At 48.2% G+C, this 17433-nt stretch overlaps 1 protein-coding gene across 2 annotated transcripts in view; it reads left to right on the forward strand.

The window, feature by feature from the left end:
- The first annotated feature begins 15568 nt into the window (after positions 1-15568).
- Positions 15569-17433, forward strand: part of CLIC6 (chloride intracellular channel 6) — a 39352-nt gene continuing 37487 nt past the window's right edge. For both annotated transcript variants that reach the window (XM_039857400.1, XM_039857401.1), the window contains exon 1: positions 15569-17229. In XM_039857400.1, the coding sequence (XP_039713334.1) occupies positions 15859-17229 (1371 nt within the window). In that variant the 5' untranslated portion in view covers positions 15569-15858. The remainder of the gene's footprint in view (positions 17230-17433) is intronic.

Below are 17433 nucleotides of genomic sequence, written 5' to 3' on the forward strand. Positions count from 1 at the left end.
TGGGGCAGCACCGTGTTTTGTAAAAATGCCACTGATTTATTATGAAGAAAGGTCATCAGAAAAATCCAAGGTTTGCAAAGTTCAGGAGGGATAGAAATTTGGAAATCTGAACGGCTAACCTCTTTAAAAAATTAATTAAATATTATTTTTGAATCGGCAAAAATAATTTTTAATATATAATAGTCAAAATTTTAATATAATAAATCGAATGTACAAAACTCAAAAAATCAAAGCCATACTAAATGGTCTTCGCAGCGATGACTCACTCCCACCCTCGCCCCCGCCCCTGGTAACTATATATCCTTGTTTTTCCTGCTTTGAGCGGCAGCCAGCCCTGGCGGGCAGGACCTGCAGCCTTCCTGGGAATGTGGGAAAGGAGAGGAAAAGAAAGAAGAGAAAGGCCTGACGAACACGACACTCCTTTCCAGCTGTGGCCAGGAGGCGGCACCTTTGATCCAGGCTGCTTTCCACCCCGGGGGGCAGGCGGTCACCCTCCTGCCGCTGATGGGCGGGACACTCCCCGCCCGGGGCAAAGGGGGCGGGGCCCCAGGGCTGTGCTAGGGAAGGACCCAGACAGATCGCCTGACGGCTTCACGTCTACATTTGTCAGAAGCAAAAGTTCCTTAAGGGAAAGTGTTGAATTTTGGGAGGGTCTAGACATCTTTGGTTTATGGAAAACATAGAGCAAGCTCCCCAATTCGCCCTGTTCCAGAGGCCACGCTCACCAAGTCAATGCCAACAGTGTTTGATTGAGCACCATTATTAGCAAAAAGTATATAAAAATTAAATATAGATATTTGACCACGTACTCCCAATATCCCAATTTAGTAAATGTATTATTGAATGTTAAAATATATAAATATTTTATTCACGGAATTTATATATTAGTAAGAGAATGTTACACTATCAAACATACACACACAAAAATGTATTAAGAATGTTGATACCAAATGTCTGAATATGTGCTTGTGTATACTTTCTTCACTCCTGGGAGGTGGGACCACTGTCCCCCACACACCCCTGGTTTCAGAGGTGGAGTTCTAGAGTGGCCTGAAGTTCACCCTCAGGCAGTCCTTCATCTAGTGCCCTAAGCTTACGGGGAGGAGGGAGTGGAAGGGAGCTGATGTTGCATTAGGTCTGCAGAAATGCGGTGGCCGATGCCCCGTCCTGGACCACTGCCATGCCCTCCTCACTCGTCTCCTGCAAGTGCTCTCTCTGGAGTCCGTCATTCATACCACCCCCAGCGGACAACCTCCGGGGTGCCTCAATGCTCTTTGGGTAAAGCCCACACTTCCTGATGGGGCTCGTGGGGTTCTTCAACGCCCGGTCCATGACTGTGTCTCTAGGGTTCTCAGGCCTCTGCTGCCCCCGCCTCCCATTACCCACCATGCTTTGCTCCATCCTCACTGGTATGCTTCTGGCTCTTCCTTTTGTCTGGAATTCTATCTCCTACCTTTTTTTTTTTTGCCCAGTTAAACTTCAATTCATCCTTCAGGTGTACCTTAGACCTAATCAAGCCTCACTTTGCACCTAGCCCCAGGTCAGGGTCGGACACTCTGACAGGCTCCTAACAAGACATTTACATTCCCCATATTGCAATTGCTTGGCTAAGGCCTCCCAGGAAGGTGGCCTTATTAGGACATGGGCTATGTGGCCTTGCCACCCTTGTATTCCCAGCCTTGGCACACCAGCAGGTCTCAGGGGATATCTGCTCAATACGTGCACACACTATGCAGTGCCTGGCACTAGGCACGTGCTTCCCAAATATTGCGAGGGGTTAAGTTTATGGGGTTAAGTTTATAGACACTGGAGCCAGGCTGTCTAGGTCGTCTTTGGGCTCTGCTGCTTTCCAAGTGTGTGCCCTTGGGCAAGTTACTTATCCTCTCCGTTCTAGTTCCTTCATCTGTAGTGTGGGGCAGTAATCATAGTACTTACCTGAAAGATTATTATAAGAATCATATGAGTAATATACGTTACGTGCATAAAAGAGTGCTTGGCATTCGGTCAGCACCATGAAAGAATTTGCCATTATAGTTTCTGGACACTTAATAGAACTTACCCACATTTAAGAGGATGAGAGTTTTGGTTTGAGGGGGACTGCGGGTGATTGGGATGAAGAGGAGAGGGGGGCGGCGTTGGCCGGGAGTCCTCATGAGAAAACCAAGAATTCTCAAGAATAAGGTAAGAACCTCAGAGGGGAGGGCAGAGAGGGTGGGAAGACTCAGAAACTCACTCACTTTGTAAGAATTTGTGGTCGGTTCATTTTGGGGCCAGGAGAGGAGAATGAAACTCACTTTCTTCCTTCTTTCCCTGTGTGGCCTTCTCTCCCAAGGACTCACGCGAGAAAGCTCCCCTGGATATCTTGTCACCATTTGTCACAGCATTTCCATGAGAAAAATGCATTTCAAGTTCCTACCTTCTGGCTTGTCAACACATCCATTAGAAAAGATGGGACTGCCGGTTATCTAAAACCAAGGTGGTTTCTGATTATCCAGCGTTTGGATGAAATGGAGGTTTTAAACCTGTCTTGGAGGCATTTCTAATTCTTTATACTTATGCCATTGAATAGTTAACTAAAACCTGAATTCTCCAGCACATTTTCGGTTTCCATTCACGGGTCTGGTGTCAGAGAGAAACAACCGGGTGTGGTGTCAAGACTGGGTTCTAGAGGGAAAATGACTTTGAACTTCTGGACAAGGTTATCGTGGCTTGAGCAGAATCAAGAATAGGAACATGTTCTTGACCCTTGAGCCCACGTTCATCAGCGCACACTGACCTTTGCTAATTATTTGAGCTCATACAGTTGAGAATGCAGTGGAAACAATGGGGCTATTTTTCGGCCGTTGAGTTAATTTGGTTGTTCAAACAATTAAATCAGGCAGGCAGGTAGGCAAGCAGACAGCAAACATTTGCCTGACACCTGTGCTTGGTACCCTGGGACAAGGCAAGGGCAATGGTGGCTTGATGTAATGCTTTGAGGTGTCACCTGTGCTGTCTGAGAGACCTGGGTTGGACTCCTGTTCGGACACTTTCCAAAGTTATTCGATATCTCTGAATCTCAATCTGCTCATCTTTAAGACGGAGGTAATAATTTCAGTTTCCTCGTAGAGGCAAGTTTGGAATGAGACAATCCATATAAGGAGCTTAGCACTGTGATTCGTCACTATGCATTCACTATTAATGTTTTGCCTCTGCTTTAGAGGTCACCCGTGACAGAAGGCTCCTATCAAAGGAAAGACTGATTAGTAAAAGCCCCTCGATGGGCCTTTTTGGTTTGGGGACAATAGTTCCCATGAAATGGGCAGCTTGGGTGAGGGATGATACAGAGAGATGGCTAAATTGCTTTGTGTAATAAATTAATAGGGATTTTGGGGTTGAGTGTGAGCACGCTAAGGGGGAGAATTCAGGATGAGGCAAAGTGGAGAATGGAGCCCTATTTCAAGTAGAAGGTGTAACTAGTTAAAATTCCCGGGGTCAGAAATGCCCTAAAGCTCTTAAGAATGTCTGTGTGTCTAGTACTCGAATTTCTGGCCTTTTTTTTCAGTGTGGCTCTGAGATATCTCACCCAGCATTATTAGCCTTACATCTGAAGCAAACCTCTCCCAAGCCGTGAGGCCACGCATCCAAGTTTGCCAGGACAGTGTCATGGTTTACACCTGAAGCCCCAGCATAATTACTTTCACTTGCAAAAGTGTCTGAGTTTGGGCTATAAATTATGTCCTAATGATACCAACCACCTTCTGTGAGGTGGTGTGTTTGAAAAACCAAGGAAAATAGGCTGGACTCACCTGGACTGACTTAAGGAGAGGCGAAGAGAGAGCCGAAGGTAGAGAGGGGGCAGACACAGAGCCAGAGGGGACCTGGGCAGACGGAAGGCAATAGGACAGATGCTGCGCTGCCCTCCGTGTTCTAGATGGGGCTTCCAGCCACTTCTATCTCTAGGGAGAGCTGGAAGATGAGAGTCAGCAGGCAACTAGCATACGGATTATATTTATAGATTTTTAGGTAAATTTACATACATTGAAATGCAAAAATCTCATCCATCCCAGAAATCCCCTGGCAGTTCCTCCCTCCCCGCCTCCCCCCACCCCATCCCCTGCCCCGTCCCCCCACCCGCCGCCACCTCCAGCCAACCATGGCTGTTTTATGCCTGGTTTTTGCTTAGAAATCGTGTCATATAAACGGAATGTCATAGTATGTAGCCCGTAGGGTTTGGTGTCTTTTATTTTTCGTAATGCATTTGAGATTCCTCCATACATCTGAGTGATCACTAGCCGGCCCCCTTTTTATTGCTGAGACCATTCCATTGTACAGTGTACCACGGTTTGTTTGTTCATCCACCCCCACTGCTCCAGGGCGCGTTTGTTTTACTTGGCTTGTTTTCATTATCAGTATGATTTTGACAAAGCGATGTATTTGTGTAACTGTCACCCCTCTTAAGGTATTCAAATAAGTTTCATTTAAAATACCACTGAGAAACAAATTCTAGTTCGAGGATTCCTAACTTTTTTTAAGTTATGGATACCTTTACTACTCTGGTGAACTTTGCTCTGAGCAATGTTTTTAGAGCGTAAAATAAAATGCATAGTGTCTCAAAGAAAGGCACTTATGTTGAAAGATAACCCATATCAACTATTAAGAAGAAATGTGTGATTAAAAAGAAATATAAGGAGAAATGAAATAATATATGTATTTCTTTATGAACACATTCAACAGACCCAGAGGCAGTTCTCATAACTACTGAAAGTTCAGAGTCATATTGAGTATTAGTGACACTTTGAAAGAACTCTCATCTGGAATGAGATACAAAAATATCTGTGGTTTTTATTGGAGACAAAGTCACAGAGACACTTATTACTGTTCTTGTTTTTTTTTCCCCCCTAACTCACAATTGAAGGAAACACTAAATTTCAATTTGAGGTTTGTGAATATAAAAATACAATTGTTCTCCAGGAACCTCTTGAATCGATCCATGTATCTGCTGGAGACTTTGATTTGGGAGCCTGGATGTAAAAAGATCTTCCCGCTCATTCTGTTGCTACAACCTTAAAAAGGGAAGCAGGATCAAATGCTGTTTGGTGGTTCCCATATCCTCAGAGACAGAGGCTGGGTCCTTATCTCTGCTGACTCACAGCTGCTGATTGGTGCATAACTCACCTATTTCAAGCAGGTACATGATCCCCGCTCATTTCTGTGACTTCAGAAACTGCTCAGTTTACAGCAGTATTAACAATTATGCCTTCAAGTCCCATAAAAGAGAACTCAAACAAAGCCTCTAAGTCCTCGGAGAGGTGAAAATGTCTAACTTTATTTTATCCTAGGAGACCTGCCACCTGAATTTATAGCAGTGTACATAAAAGCAAAAAAAAAAAAAAAAAAAGAGCAAAAACTGTTTAGCCAGGCGTAGAAAAATACAACCTGGATCTTATGAGCTCTGAGTTTCTATTGAAACATGAGCCAGTTTGATTCTGGGAAAATTCAACTTCCTGGTTTGAGGATGGGCTTATTCAAGCTGTGCGTATATCAAATGCTCTGTACTCGTCCAACAGGATTTTTCTCAGATGTAATGCAGGTTAGTGCACCAGAGACATACAGACGAGTGATGCCTTAAAAACCACTTAGATAGGAGGAATAACTATAGCTAAAAAATCTCCTCCAAATAAGGTTGCTTTCAGATCTATCTCTTCACCCTTTTTCTCAACTTCTCCAAAAAATCTAGGACTTTCCCCCCTTCCTGCCATGTGTCTAAATCGCTTTTAGACCTACCAAGTTCCTTGTTTACTTCTTCACTATAAAAATCCATATGGGTCCAATATACCTTAATTATATTCTTTCATCAAAGGTCCCAGGTGGGTGAGCTTCAGGGAACTGTCAAAGATTCTCTACCTGAGAACGGTTTCTCTCTTAATCTCGGGTGCCTTAAAATTTTCATGGGCACAAAGCTATTTCTCAAATAGAGATAGGACTTAACGTGCAAATATTCCGTGGAGTGGCAGCTCACTGAGCCAAATTCACACGAAGGTATAGATGTTTGATGCTAAGAGCAGTCTTCTCAAACCTGGAAGAACATGAGACATTCCTGCAGAAGCTATGGACAGACACCAGCGCCTCGAGTCTGACCAGTCATTTCTGGAGGCAGCACCTGGGGCCCTTCCATTCTGATTTACCTGATGCATGGCTGGGTTTGGACACCGCTTCCTTCCAGCTTCGCAAGTCCGGTGAAGGATGCCTTACCTTCGTACATCCATGCGTTATGGTTTCTGTTCATACAGATTTCTCGTTTGGTCCTAAATAACTTTGCAAGGGCAGGGCAGGGAGCACTTCTCACGGTTGAGAAGGAAAAACTGGAGGTGCTAAGAGACACATCTAAAGACGCCAAGTGCAAGAAAAAGAGAGAGAGAAGGGCTGGGGCTGCCCTCGGCTTCTTACGAAATTTTGTTTAAATGCAACCCTGTAGGTTAATAAATGCCTCGAATGTCATCAGTGAAGTTTGGGAACTTAAATATGGAAAGGGGTTTTTTAGAAAAAAGCTCTTTCATTTTTAAATGTAGTTGGGAGCCATCCAGAGGGTGCCATGCTGGGTGTTGTGTCTTCCTTCCTTCCTTCCTTCCTTCCTTCCTTCCTTCCTTCCTTCCTTCCTTCCTTCCTTCCTTCCTTTCCTTCTTCCTTCCTTCCCTTTCCTCCCTCCCTCCCTCCTCCTCCCTCTCTCCTCCCTCCCTCCCTCCTTTCTCTCTCTCTCTCTTTCTTTTTCTGGATGAGTGAAGCCACCACCTATGTTTTAGCAGCGGAAGGTCAATTATCTTGGACTCGCGGAAAGACAGGTGCAATGGGGTCGCCCTAGGTTACCGGGGAAAGGGCAGATAGGAGTGTTTTTGTTTTGCAGGTTGAAGAAGCAGCTAGCCCACTCTGGGGGTTGGGGTGGGAGGCTGGGTGGTACGGTGGTCCTAGACTGCATCCCAACTTCGGGTGCTCGGGGCCAGCTTGGGCCCCGGGAGGGGCTGGGTGTGCAGCACAGAGGATGTGCTGAGAGTGATGATGGGGGAACCCCCCAGGGGAACCTAGAGTCAAGGAATGGGGTTGCCTCCCCTCCCAGCTTTAGCCGCGTAGCTCTGTCGGGACTGGGGCTAGTCCTCTGGTTGGAAGGGAGAAGCGTCCCTGGCCTGAGCATCGGCATCGGATGATGGTGGGGAACCAGAGTAGCTAGAAACTACTTTGGCATGAGGAAACTTCTGGGGTTCTCGTGCAAATTAAATGAGGAGGAGGCCCAAGAGGAAGATACCTGTCTTCCTCTTCATAAGGCAAAAGAGTCCTTGGAAAGAAAAGTGAGGTGGCTGCATTTCGGCCTTGACGTTATAGACGGTTCATAAACTACCGGTTCACCTTCACCTGGGCATCAACGACAGGTAACTTTGCCAATTAAAATACATTTGCTGGCTAATGGACTGGATGGATGAGGAGAACATTTGCTCCCTAAGAAAAAAACATTTGCTGTGCAAACAATCCTAAAGCATCTGGTCAACTTAGCAAGTTAAGTGAATTCAGTCAAAATATCACTCATCCCTATAACAAATGGTTAGGAGATCCTCCTCTATACCAGGCACTGTTCTAGGTGCTGATGAGAGACACCAGTGAGTGAGAGGCAGGCTCCCTGCTGTCCTGGAGCTTCCTGTGTGGGGATGGGGTGGGGAGCAGACAGAAAATCAACAAATAGAATAGAGCTGAATAGGAGGATGGGGCGGGGAACGAGGGGAGAGCTGTATGGCCCAGGATGATGGGTGAAAGCTGTGTGGCCTTAAGGAGGTGACTTCAGGACCTAAAAGGAGTCCGATTGTGAGCTTTGTGGAGTCAGGGGTGGAGAGCTTCAGGCTTGGGGTCTGGTTTAGTTTGAGTGCGGGACTGTGATGGGAGACGACGAGGCAGGACACAGAAGTCTGAGAGGGAGTGGGAGATGATGCCATGTTACCCTTGGATGATCTTCGGGTTTAGTTCTAAACGTGAGGCGAAGCCACTGGAGGAAATTGAGTAGGGGAGTGACATTATCCAGTTTACATTTTTAAAGGATGCCTTGAGTTGTCGGGTTGAGAACCACCTAGGGACAGCGTGGAAGCAGGGAGAAGAGTTAGGATGCTGTAGTAGCGGTCCAGGCTAGAGACGGAGTGGCCAGGACCATCGGGTGATAAGCTAGTTAGTATGAGGAAGCCAGGACCAGTCGCCTGGTGTCTGTGCCCCTAGAAGCCCAGCTACTGCTTTCTGACATATTAAGAGTGCCATGCACCATGAAGGCCTCCCTGTCACTTGGTGTTTTTAAAATTCCTCTTCCAAGAACACCTTTGGCATTGAAATCTTTATAGAATGTCTTTTTATTGTTTTTAGGGCTGAGCACGGGATCTGAGAAAGGCACTCATGTGTCTCATCCCTGCTCCTGGTAGAGCTGCTGTCCAGCTAAAGAGCAGGACCTCAGATGCCAGGGTGACCAGCAGGCCCCGTTTTCAAGAAGAAATAAGTAAACAATGAGAAAAAGCTTATTTAAAAGAGAAGAACACTTAGCAGTAGGGTTCAGGAGGCTGGTGGGGACAGGAGTGGCATTTGGGCAGCAGATGAGCCTGCGTTATGGGGCCTGCGACCCAAAGTCAGCGATCTGCACAGAGAGGGAGGCAGGCTGTTGAGACAGGGTCCTATATAAAAGTGGAGCATAATCTCTCTTATATGTGAAATCTAAAAATGCCAAGCTCCTTGGAACAGAGAGTAGGTTGGTGGTTGCCAGGGGCCTTAGGAGAGGGCGAAATACAAGATGTGGGTCAAAGGGTACAAACTTCCAGTTACAAAGTAAGTTCTGGGGAATCTTATAGTCATAGTGACTATAGTTAATAATTCTGTATTGTATACTTGAAAATTGCTAAAAGAGTAGGTCTTATATGTTCTCACCACACCCCAAAATGGTAATTATGTGAGACGATGGATTGTTAACTATCCTTGTTGTGGTCATTTCATAATATATACATATACCAGATCATCCGTTGCATACCTTAAACTTATCTAACGTCACATGTCAATTATAGCTCAATAAAGCTGGAAAAGTGGTACACAAAGCCTTATTTTATGACATCTGAGATTATTATTATGACTGTTATTTTACACAAGGCTTGAAAGTGATCACACTGTCCTCACGGAAAATATTCCAGAGAAAAATTGTATTAAAGAGTCAGTTTTTCATAACTCTTCGTGATTTCATCCAGGTCATTTCCATGTCATTTCACGCTGTGGCATCCTCTGTTTTTACTCCAGGGTCATTTAGAGTAGTTAATGATTTAAAATAAAGAACCCTCTTTATAGTGGTGAAATGCAGAACATTCTATTGACACGAGGAAGCTAGACAGAACATCTTTATGGCCATTTCACATTTTAATATTCTAAGAGGCTGTGGGATATGCACTGAGGACTTGCAGTCGGTGCGGCACGTGCTTGCCTGGCAGAACACACCTGCTTAGAAAGCGGCAGTGAAAGTTCAAGTCTTATCCCTGGGGACAAGGGATCTGTCACCCTCCAAGTCCCTTTCATGTCAGTGTTGGAATCTATTTGTTGCCCTTTTTCTTGTCGGACTCCATTGACAAAAATTTTGCTCCCTGCCATTCCCCTAGAAACCAACTTTACATCAACAAAAACTTTTACCACATCTGCAATAGAATAAGGGAAGAATTTTAAGCCTAACTTAGACTGTAGTAGAGGATGTATAAAGAGAAGAAATTACTGTGTCACATAAATTTTTAATTGATACTATAAAGCTTTACTTGCAAGATGAATAATTATAACATGCACCAGTTGTACATATTGTATTGATGTTAAATTATTCTATCGGAAATATTCACGTATGGGGTTTTGCCCCAATAACAATATACTAATTGTTAAGTAAATATAATAAAATAAAGCAGTGTTGGAAGGTAGTGATGTCCAAATCCAGCTGTGCATCAGGAAGACGGGGAAGTATGTCAGAATGGAAGGGCCCCAGGTGCTGCCTCCAGCAATGATTTATCCAGACGGTCAGATCGAGGCCCTGATGTCTGTGCCACAGCTTCTGTGGGAATGTTTTATTCCCAACACGTGCACCCATCGGCTGCTTTTGAGATATTCATTCATCGTTAGGTACTATGTGCTAGGCTTTTAGGACTCTTTTTTTTCTTTCTTCCTTCCCTCCCTCCCTTCTTTCTTTCCTTCCTTTTATCTTCTTTTGTTGAATCAGTACGTCACTTTCTCAGTTCATTTGAAATGAGGAGGTAAACCTTATCGATAACTGAAACTTAAGGCTTTAAGCATTTTGTTTCATGAAAACTGCCGCAGTCCTTCTGTTTTTCTGTTTCTAACGCATTCTAGATCAAGATACCAGAACATTGATTAGACTGAATTTAGAATAAGGTCACAGGCTCTCAACGAGAGCCCAGCTGCTCATCCTTGAGGAAAACACACTCTAAGAGCGAAACTCATTTCTATTGCTTTTGGCACTGAGAGGTCTTTTCTGCTCACTTTCTGATTCTGAGCTTCGTCCCACTCTGATTAGTGACTTTCAAATACGTGAGATGTTAGACCATAAATTACAGAATTCAAGTGCCGAAAGACCCCCGACATCATCTGATCCGAGGTCCCCCTCCAAGGTAATGCCTCAATAAGTGAAAGTGATTTCCAGGGTCACTGAACTCACAACTCAGGAATCAGACACATGCGCCTCCGAAAGAATGAGCCAACAGAGCCCAGCTCTCACCTGGCAGAGGCTCCTGCTCAGCCTTAATCGCCTCCTGGACCAATCAGATTAAATTCGACCAAGTTAAAAATAAAAACCCAAATATGTAAAATCGTGAGCTGATCATGATGTCATTCCAAGTGTGCTGAATACATAAACAAATACATTTTAAACATTTGGCTCTACGTTTTTCAGAAATGCGTTTCAAAATATGAGTAGTGAAAACACATTGTGACAAAGCATGGCCTTGGCATAGTTGGGCTTATAGAGTGTAATTAAGGATCTTTGAAATAAATAAATGTGCAACCGAAGCTACCGATGAAGCATGGCCTGAGCTCTCGGCATGAACCGGCATGGATATCAGAAACTCTGCACTGCGGTCAGCTTCTCCCACTCTGCAGAATCACTCAGCAGCATAGAAACACTATCTGGTTTATGTGTATTTCTCCGACATTAGTTGAGTCTGTGTCACAAGACAAGGTCCTCAGAAAAAGTTTGTGGTGTGGTGAATAAATGGATGGATGGTGGCCGAATGGACGGAAGGATGATGGATGGATGGATGGATCTTCTCGGTTCTGTGAGTAGAATGGAAATGGTTTTTCTAGATGACAAGTCATGACTATATCACATGGAGATGGTGAATGAGTGTTGAGATGTGGCGCATACTTTTTCACACACCTGTAGTCGCGGGTGGAATTATAAAAACAGTGAATTAGAAAGTCTCACAATGGTCAGCTCTTGCTTCTGGCCTCGCAGAGCTTACCTAGGTCCCGGCGGGTGAGGGGCACTTTCTGGATATGTAGGGACAAGACGTGCCCTAGTGACATTCTTTCTCTCCAGCTCCATCTACCTTTTTCATTCTGACAGATACTTTTTCCCTCAGTGTTTCTTGTGGAAAATGAAAATTTAGGAAATCGAATTTTCTAAACCCTTATGAGTCAGTAGATGATCAGGGCCATGAAAGCTGACTTTTTGACATGTTGAGGGATTCATATTTTAGATAAATGTCCTGTACTACAGAAGAGCGAGGTCAATTCCAATGTTCGAGCAGTGAAAACCGATAGGGCCAACCCTCGCCCGAAGGTAAGTGAATACTATTATTTGGCGATTGTGTAGAAATTTCACAATTACAAAATGCTACACGTATTATCACCTTCGGTGCTCAGAGGGACCCAGGACACTACATTTATCACCATGAAGTGGCTCGCACAATGTCACACAGCCAGAAAGCTGCAGAATTTGGACATGAGCCTGTACTTCTAGATGCAAATCTCACGATCTCTCTGTCTTCCCAAAGGACTCATTAGTAATCTGCAGGAGATGTTTCAAGGGGTGACAGTCCCCCAACACAACACATCTCCCCTCATGTCCTTGCCTCAAGTGCTTGGTCGAGTCAACATATTGGATTAAGACACTTTCTATGGGAAACCCTGTAATTAGGGCCTGGAGGTAGGCTGTCCTTCTAACACAATGATTAACATTATGGGATGGTCAATTCTTTGTCATGGGCGTTGTTTGTCACGGGGGAGGACAATGCTGTCCTATGCCTTGGAGGAGGTTCAGCAGCATCTAACTACCAGATGCCAGTAGCACGCTCCAATCATGACAACAAAAACCGTGTTCAGTCATTGCCAAGTGTCCCATGAGGGCCGACGTTGGCCCCATTTGAAACCGACTGCTGGAACGCACGACCACAGATCTGTTTTGTCAAGTCAGCATCCACCACTGCCGATTTTGAGGTTCTTGGAACTGGAGGGAGGAGATCGAAACCTTGGAGTTTAAAAAGAGTTTGAAGAAATTCAAGTTTCTAAAACGTGTAGGAAGCAAATACAGGAGATTGGATAGTTTTAGAAAAATACCAAAATGCTTAAATTAGAAAACTTTCCAGATAGAGGTGGAAGGGTTAAAACGGACTTTCGGTCTTAAGTGTTAGTATTGTTCCCATGGTTACGTCTGAGGCCTCTGATATTCATTCTCCTCCAGATTATAGGCTGCCTTTCCAGAAAGGCTTCCAGCAAGTGGTTTGTAATAGAATTTGGGGGGCTTCTCTTCCTCCTCCCCTACTTCCACCTCTCCTTTCCTCCTCCCCTCTCTCTCTACTTCTCTTTTTAAAACATCTCCTCTACCATCCGATGAGTATCTGTTGGAAACCTAGTTTGTTTTGAGAACAGTGCAAGATCATGCATCATGCGGGAAGAAACCAGGAAAAGCGCTCACGAGCAAGATGAGTTAGCTCATGGTAGGGTAGCCCTACAATTCACTGTCCAAACGAGGACACTTTCCAGAGTGACAGGAGATGCTCTTATATTACGCTGCTGTGATGACAGGCGTAACACAGAACTATCAGGCCTAAGTGGAACAAAGTGTCACCTTAGTTCTCTGTGGCTCTTCCAGAGCTTTAATACACCATACAGTTAAGAGGTGACAGCTCTGTCCTCTGGGACAACACTGATAATAATTGAAAGTCATAATGAGGTCATAATGTTAACCAGAACGAGTGCCCAGCATGAGACACTATGATTGTGATTGTCATCGCGATTTAAAACTCACAATGACAATGGTCCCATGACAATGGTCCTACTGTTCTGGGGGAAAAACTTGGTCAGGATCACTTAGTCAGCACAAGACAGGGTGGGATGGGCACGTGACCTATGAACCCACCCATGTCACCGCGGTTAGTCTTGGTTCCGCGTCCTGTTCTGTTTGACTCGCAAGATGCCGTATCTACACGGCCGTCCCTGCCTTCTTGTTTAGGCCTGTTCTGCAGAGATATCCTTCTTCTGAGCTGAAACGTACCTTTACAAGGGGCTGACAAAGCCAGGAAGATTAAGGCGGCTCGGGACACGCTTCCATGAGGAGGAGGAGCTGTGGGAGGAGAAGGGTCCGTGCATCCTGCCATCTGAAGGTCGTCGATATGTCAAGATCCCAACGACTCTGCTGACAGGGGAGACCTGCAGAGGAAGAGGGGACCTCTGAGGAAGTGAGCCCATCCCTTCGGCAAGAACAGCAACAACGACAAACCTGTGAATTGTTTATTTATAGACCCCGGAGGTTATTCTCTTTCCGAGTTACGCTGCTTCGTGATTCCTCGTAATATATGGTAGGAAAATTCTACGATGACTAAAAGCCACTTAATTATCAGCATTTTTGCTCTTGCCTCCCATCCCTGAATTTGTCACCTCTGTTTAACCCTCCTTGGTATTTAAATAGCTAATCTGGTGCTGGCTGCCCAGTTAACAATGTGCAAATCTCTAAGTGACTTCACAGTGACCTTCGCAATTCTATTTATTTGGTATTTCCTTTGTGTTCCTTTATATGAACTGACTCGGCCTCTGCTAATAATTGAAAGCATTCGCTGAACTATTCACCAAAGTCAGTAGATAAGAATTTCTGCGAACAGCATGTCTTGTGACTTTAGCTTGTCCCCTACTGTATAAAACCAACCAAGAAAAATATTTTTGAAAGCCGATTCAGGTTGATACATATGTATGTGAAAGCACGCATGTTTTCATTCATTAGGTACATATTTATCGAGCTTCTACCATGTTTTCAGTCCTGTTCCAAGCAGTGACAAACAAAAAGCCTGTCCTTTACAGAACCATCATCCTAGTGGGGTGGGTTAGGGAAGACAGGTAATAAATAAGCAGAATATATTCTATGTCACATGAAGATAACTGCTATGGGGAATATAAGGCAGAAAAAGGTGACAGAGAGCAGGAGCCGTGTTTTAAAATAGGGTGTTTATCCATGTTCATTGCAGTATTATTCATAACAGTCAAGATATGGAAACAACCTGAGTGTCGTTTGATGGATGAATGGATAAAGAAGATGTGATATATAGATCGCGTTCAGCCACCCAAAGAAGGGAACCCTGCCATTTGTGACAGCATGGATGAACCTGGAGAACATCATGCCAAGTGAAATAAGCCAGAGGCAGGATGAATGCTGCGTGATCTCACTTACATGCGGTATCTAAAATAGTCCAACTCAGAGAAACAGAGAGTAGAATGGTGGTTAGAGGTGGGGGAGGGGGACTGGGGAGATGTTGGTCAAGGGAGGTTCCTAACGCAGTGAATCCCACAGCTTCTCCTCCTTTAAGTCTTATATTTTCATCTCTCACCTCCAGCTCCTCAAGCTCTTAACACACAACTTTGAGGCAGAAGCATTGGTCATGGTTTTAGAAATTCTAGGAGAACCCGCAAGACACACAGACTCTCAGTTCTCAGAGAGCAGAGAGAGGGAGGGTAGAACCTTCTCCCATTGTGAGATCCCCAGTGCTTGTCGCCGGGGTGAGAGGGAGGGTCCCTCACGCACGACAGAGCTCATCTCTGGTCACGGCTGGCCCCTCTTGATTCTACCTTGGGGCCTCTGAAACTTCTCGGGAGGGCCTTGCAACATTGGACAGTGGCCGTGTGGCCTCCCCTTCTCTTTTCTTCCAGGATGTACCACCCTTGCTCTTGGGCACTGAGGCACCAGGTGGGCATCTGCAGTTGGGTACCAGCTGAAAAGCTTAACGCCTGGCTCCTGGGGCATAGTGGGGATTAGGTATTTGGCCGTGGGGTGTGTGTTTGGGGGGCGATTTAAATGTCTCTGGAACTTTAAGCTGTTCCAGAAAACACCCAAGCGGCCAGTAAAACCAGGATCTTTCCACTGAAATCCACAAGGGCCATGGGCAAAGCTGTCATTGGCCAGGCTCCCAGGTTATCCGATCTCAGACAGAAGGGAGTGAAAACCCCGCCCAACCTCCAGAAGGATGGAGTTGGCACCGGAGACTTCTGCACAACCCCAGGACTGCAGGCCAGGCACTTCGAAGGTTGCAGGAGCGAGGCGGCCCTCCCCGCCTGTTGAGGCCTGTGCGTTTAGGGAACTCTCATCGTTATTAGAGTCCGCGGGCCAGAAGCAGACGAAGAACCGGGAGAAGCACCGGCGGCGAAGAGTCTATAGAGTTTACACTTAGGAAACGGGCGTGGAGTCCAGCGCACGGCCCCCAGGCCGCCAGGCCCAGAGCGGGGCATCGTCTCGGAGGGGGCGCACTGGCCCCTGGCCCCGCGCCGCTCGCCAAGCTCCATCCGTTCCCTGAGCAGCACCCAGAAAGGGTGTTCGGTCAAAGACAGACATCTGCGGCCATGGCCGAGGCCACAGAGCCGGAGGGGGGCGCCCCGGGTCCGCAGGGGCCGCCCGAGGGCCCGGCGCCGCTGGCGGACAGACCCGGAGAGCCAGGGGCCGCGGGCCTGGCGGCGAACGGGGAGCAGGCGGGAGAGCGCGCCGCGGAGGCGCGGAGGGGCGAGGGGACAGGCGTAGCCGCGATCGCCGCGGGGACAGAGAGAGAGGGCCCGGTGCGGGACGGAGGGAGCGCGGACGAGCTGGCGCCTGGCACCGACAGGGACCCGGGGACCGAGAAGCCAGGCTCGAGCGGAGCGCAGAGTGAGCCGCAGGCGGAGGAGGGCGGCCCGCAGGGTGCCGAGGCCCCCCAGGGAGGGGAGGAGGCGGGCAGCGCCCAGCAGGTGGAGGAGGGCGCCCCGCAGGGTGCCGAGCCCCCCCAGGGAGGGGAGGAGGCGGGCAGCGCCCAGCAGGTGGAGGAGGGCGCCCCGCAGGGTGCCGAGGCCCCCCAGGGAGGGGAAGAGACGGGCAGCGCCCAGCAGGTGGAGGAGGGCGCCCCGCAGGGTGCCGAGGCCCCCCAGGGAGGGGAGGAGACGGGCAGCGCCCAGCAGGTGGAGGAGGGCGCCCCGCAGGGTGCCAAGCGCCCCCAGGGAGGGGAGGAGGCGGGCAGCGCGGAGCGGGCGGAGGAGGCGAGCGTGGGGTGCGGCGCGCAAGGCGAGGAAGCTCAGGGGGAGCGCGGGGAGCCCGCGGCCCCCAAGGCTGAGGAGGAGGCGGAGCGCGGGCCCGAGGAGCCGGGAAGCAGCGCTCGCGGGGCGCCGCGGACCAGCGTGGACGTGGGGGGCCTGAGGGGATCCAGCATGGAGGCCGAGGGGTCCGAGGGAGCGGCGCCGAGGGCCGAGGAGGTCCCCCGGGACGGAGGGGACCGTAGCTCTCAGTCCCACGTCCAGGCGACTGAGGACGCAGCGGCGGAGATCGCGGATTGCACCCCCGGGGAGCTTTGTGGGGAGCCCCAGGGCGCAGCGGGGGGCGCCGCGGAGGAAGCGGGGGCCCCGGGGGAAGAGGATTCAGAGGAAGCGAGCCCCGGGGACGCGAAGGCAGACGCCAGAGAGCACGGGGACCAGGGGGCACCCCAGGAGGAGGAGGCAGAGGAGGAGACGCGAGAGCGCGGTCCCGAGGGGCCAGGCGAGGAGGCGCCGCCCGACGGCAGCGCGGACCCGGCGGCGACCGCGCAGACCCGGGCCGCGGAGCCCGAGGGTCAGCTCAGCAACCACCTGGCGGCGGAGGGCAGCGCCGAGGACGCCGCCGAGGCCGCGCGCGTGAACGGGCGCGGGGAAGACGGCGAGGCGTCCGAGGAGGGGGCTCCGCGTCGGGAGCACGACATCACCCTCTTCGTGAAGGTAAGTCTCGCTTCCCCCCGACTCTTAGGACGCCCCTCCCATCCGTAGTCTGGTCTTCTCCGGTGCAAGAGGGACGACGAGGTCCCTGCCCTAGGCGTCCCGATTGTCATCAAGCGCTTTTATCGGCGGGAGGGATGCGGGACAGCCTGGGTTTCACGGAGAACAGTTAAAGGAGCGTTTCTGGAACGCAAAGAGGTTGATTTG

This window comes from Pteropus medius, unplaced genomic scaffold, assembly GCF_902729225.1.
Source record: "Pteropus medius unplaced genomic scaffold, Ma_sr-lr_union100, whole genome shotgun sequence".
NCBI lineage: Eukaryota > Metazoa > Chordata > Mammalia > Chiroptera > Pteropodidae > Pteropus > Pteropus medius.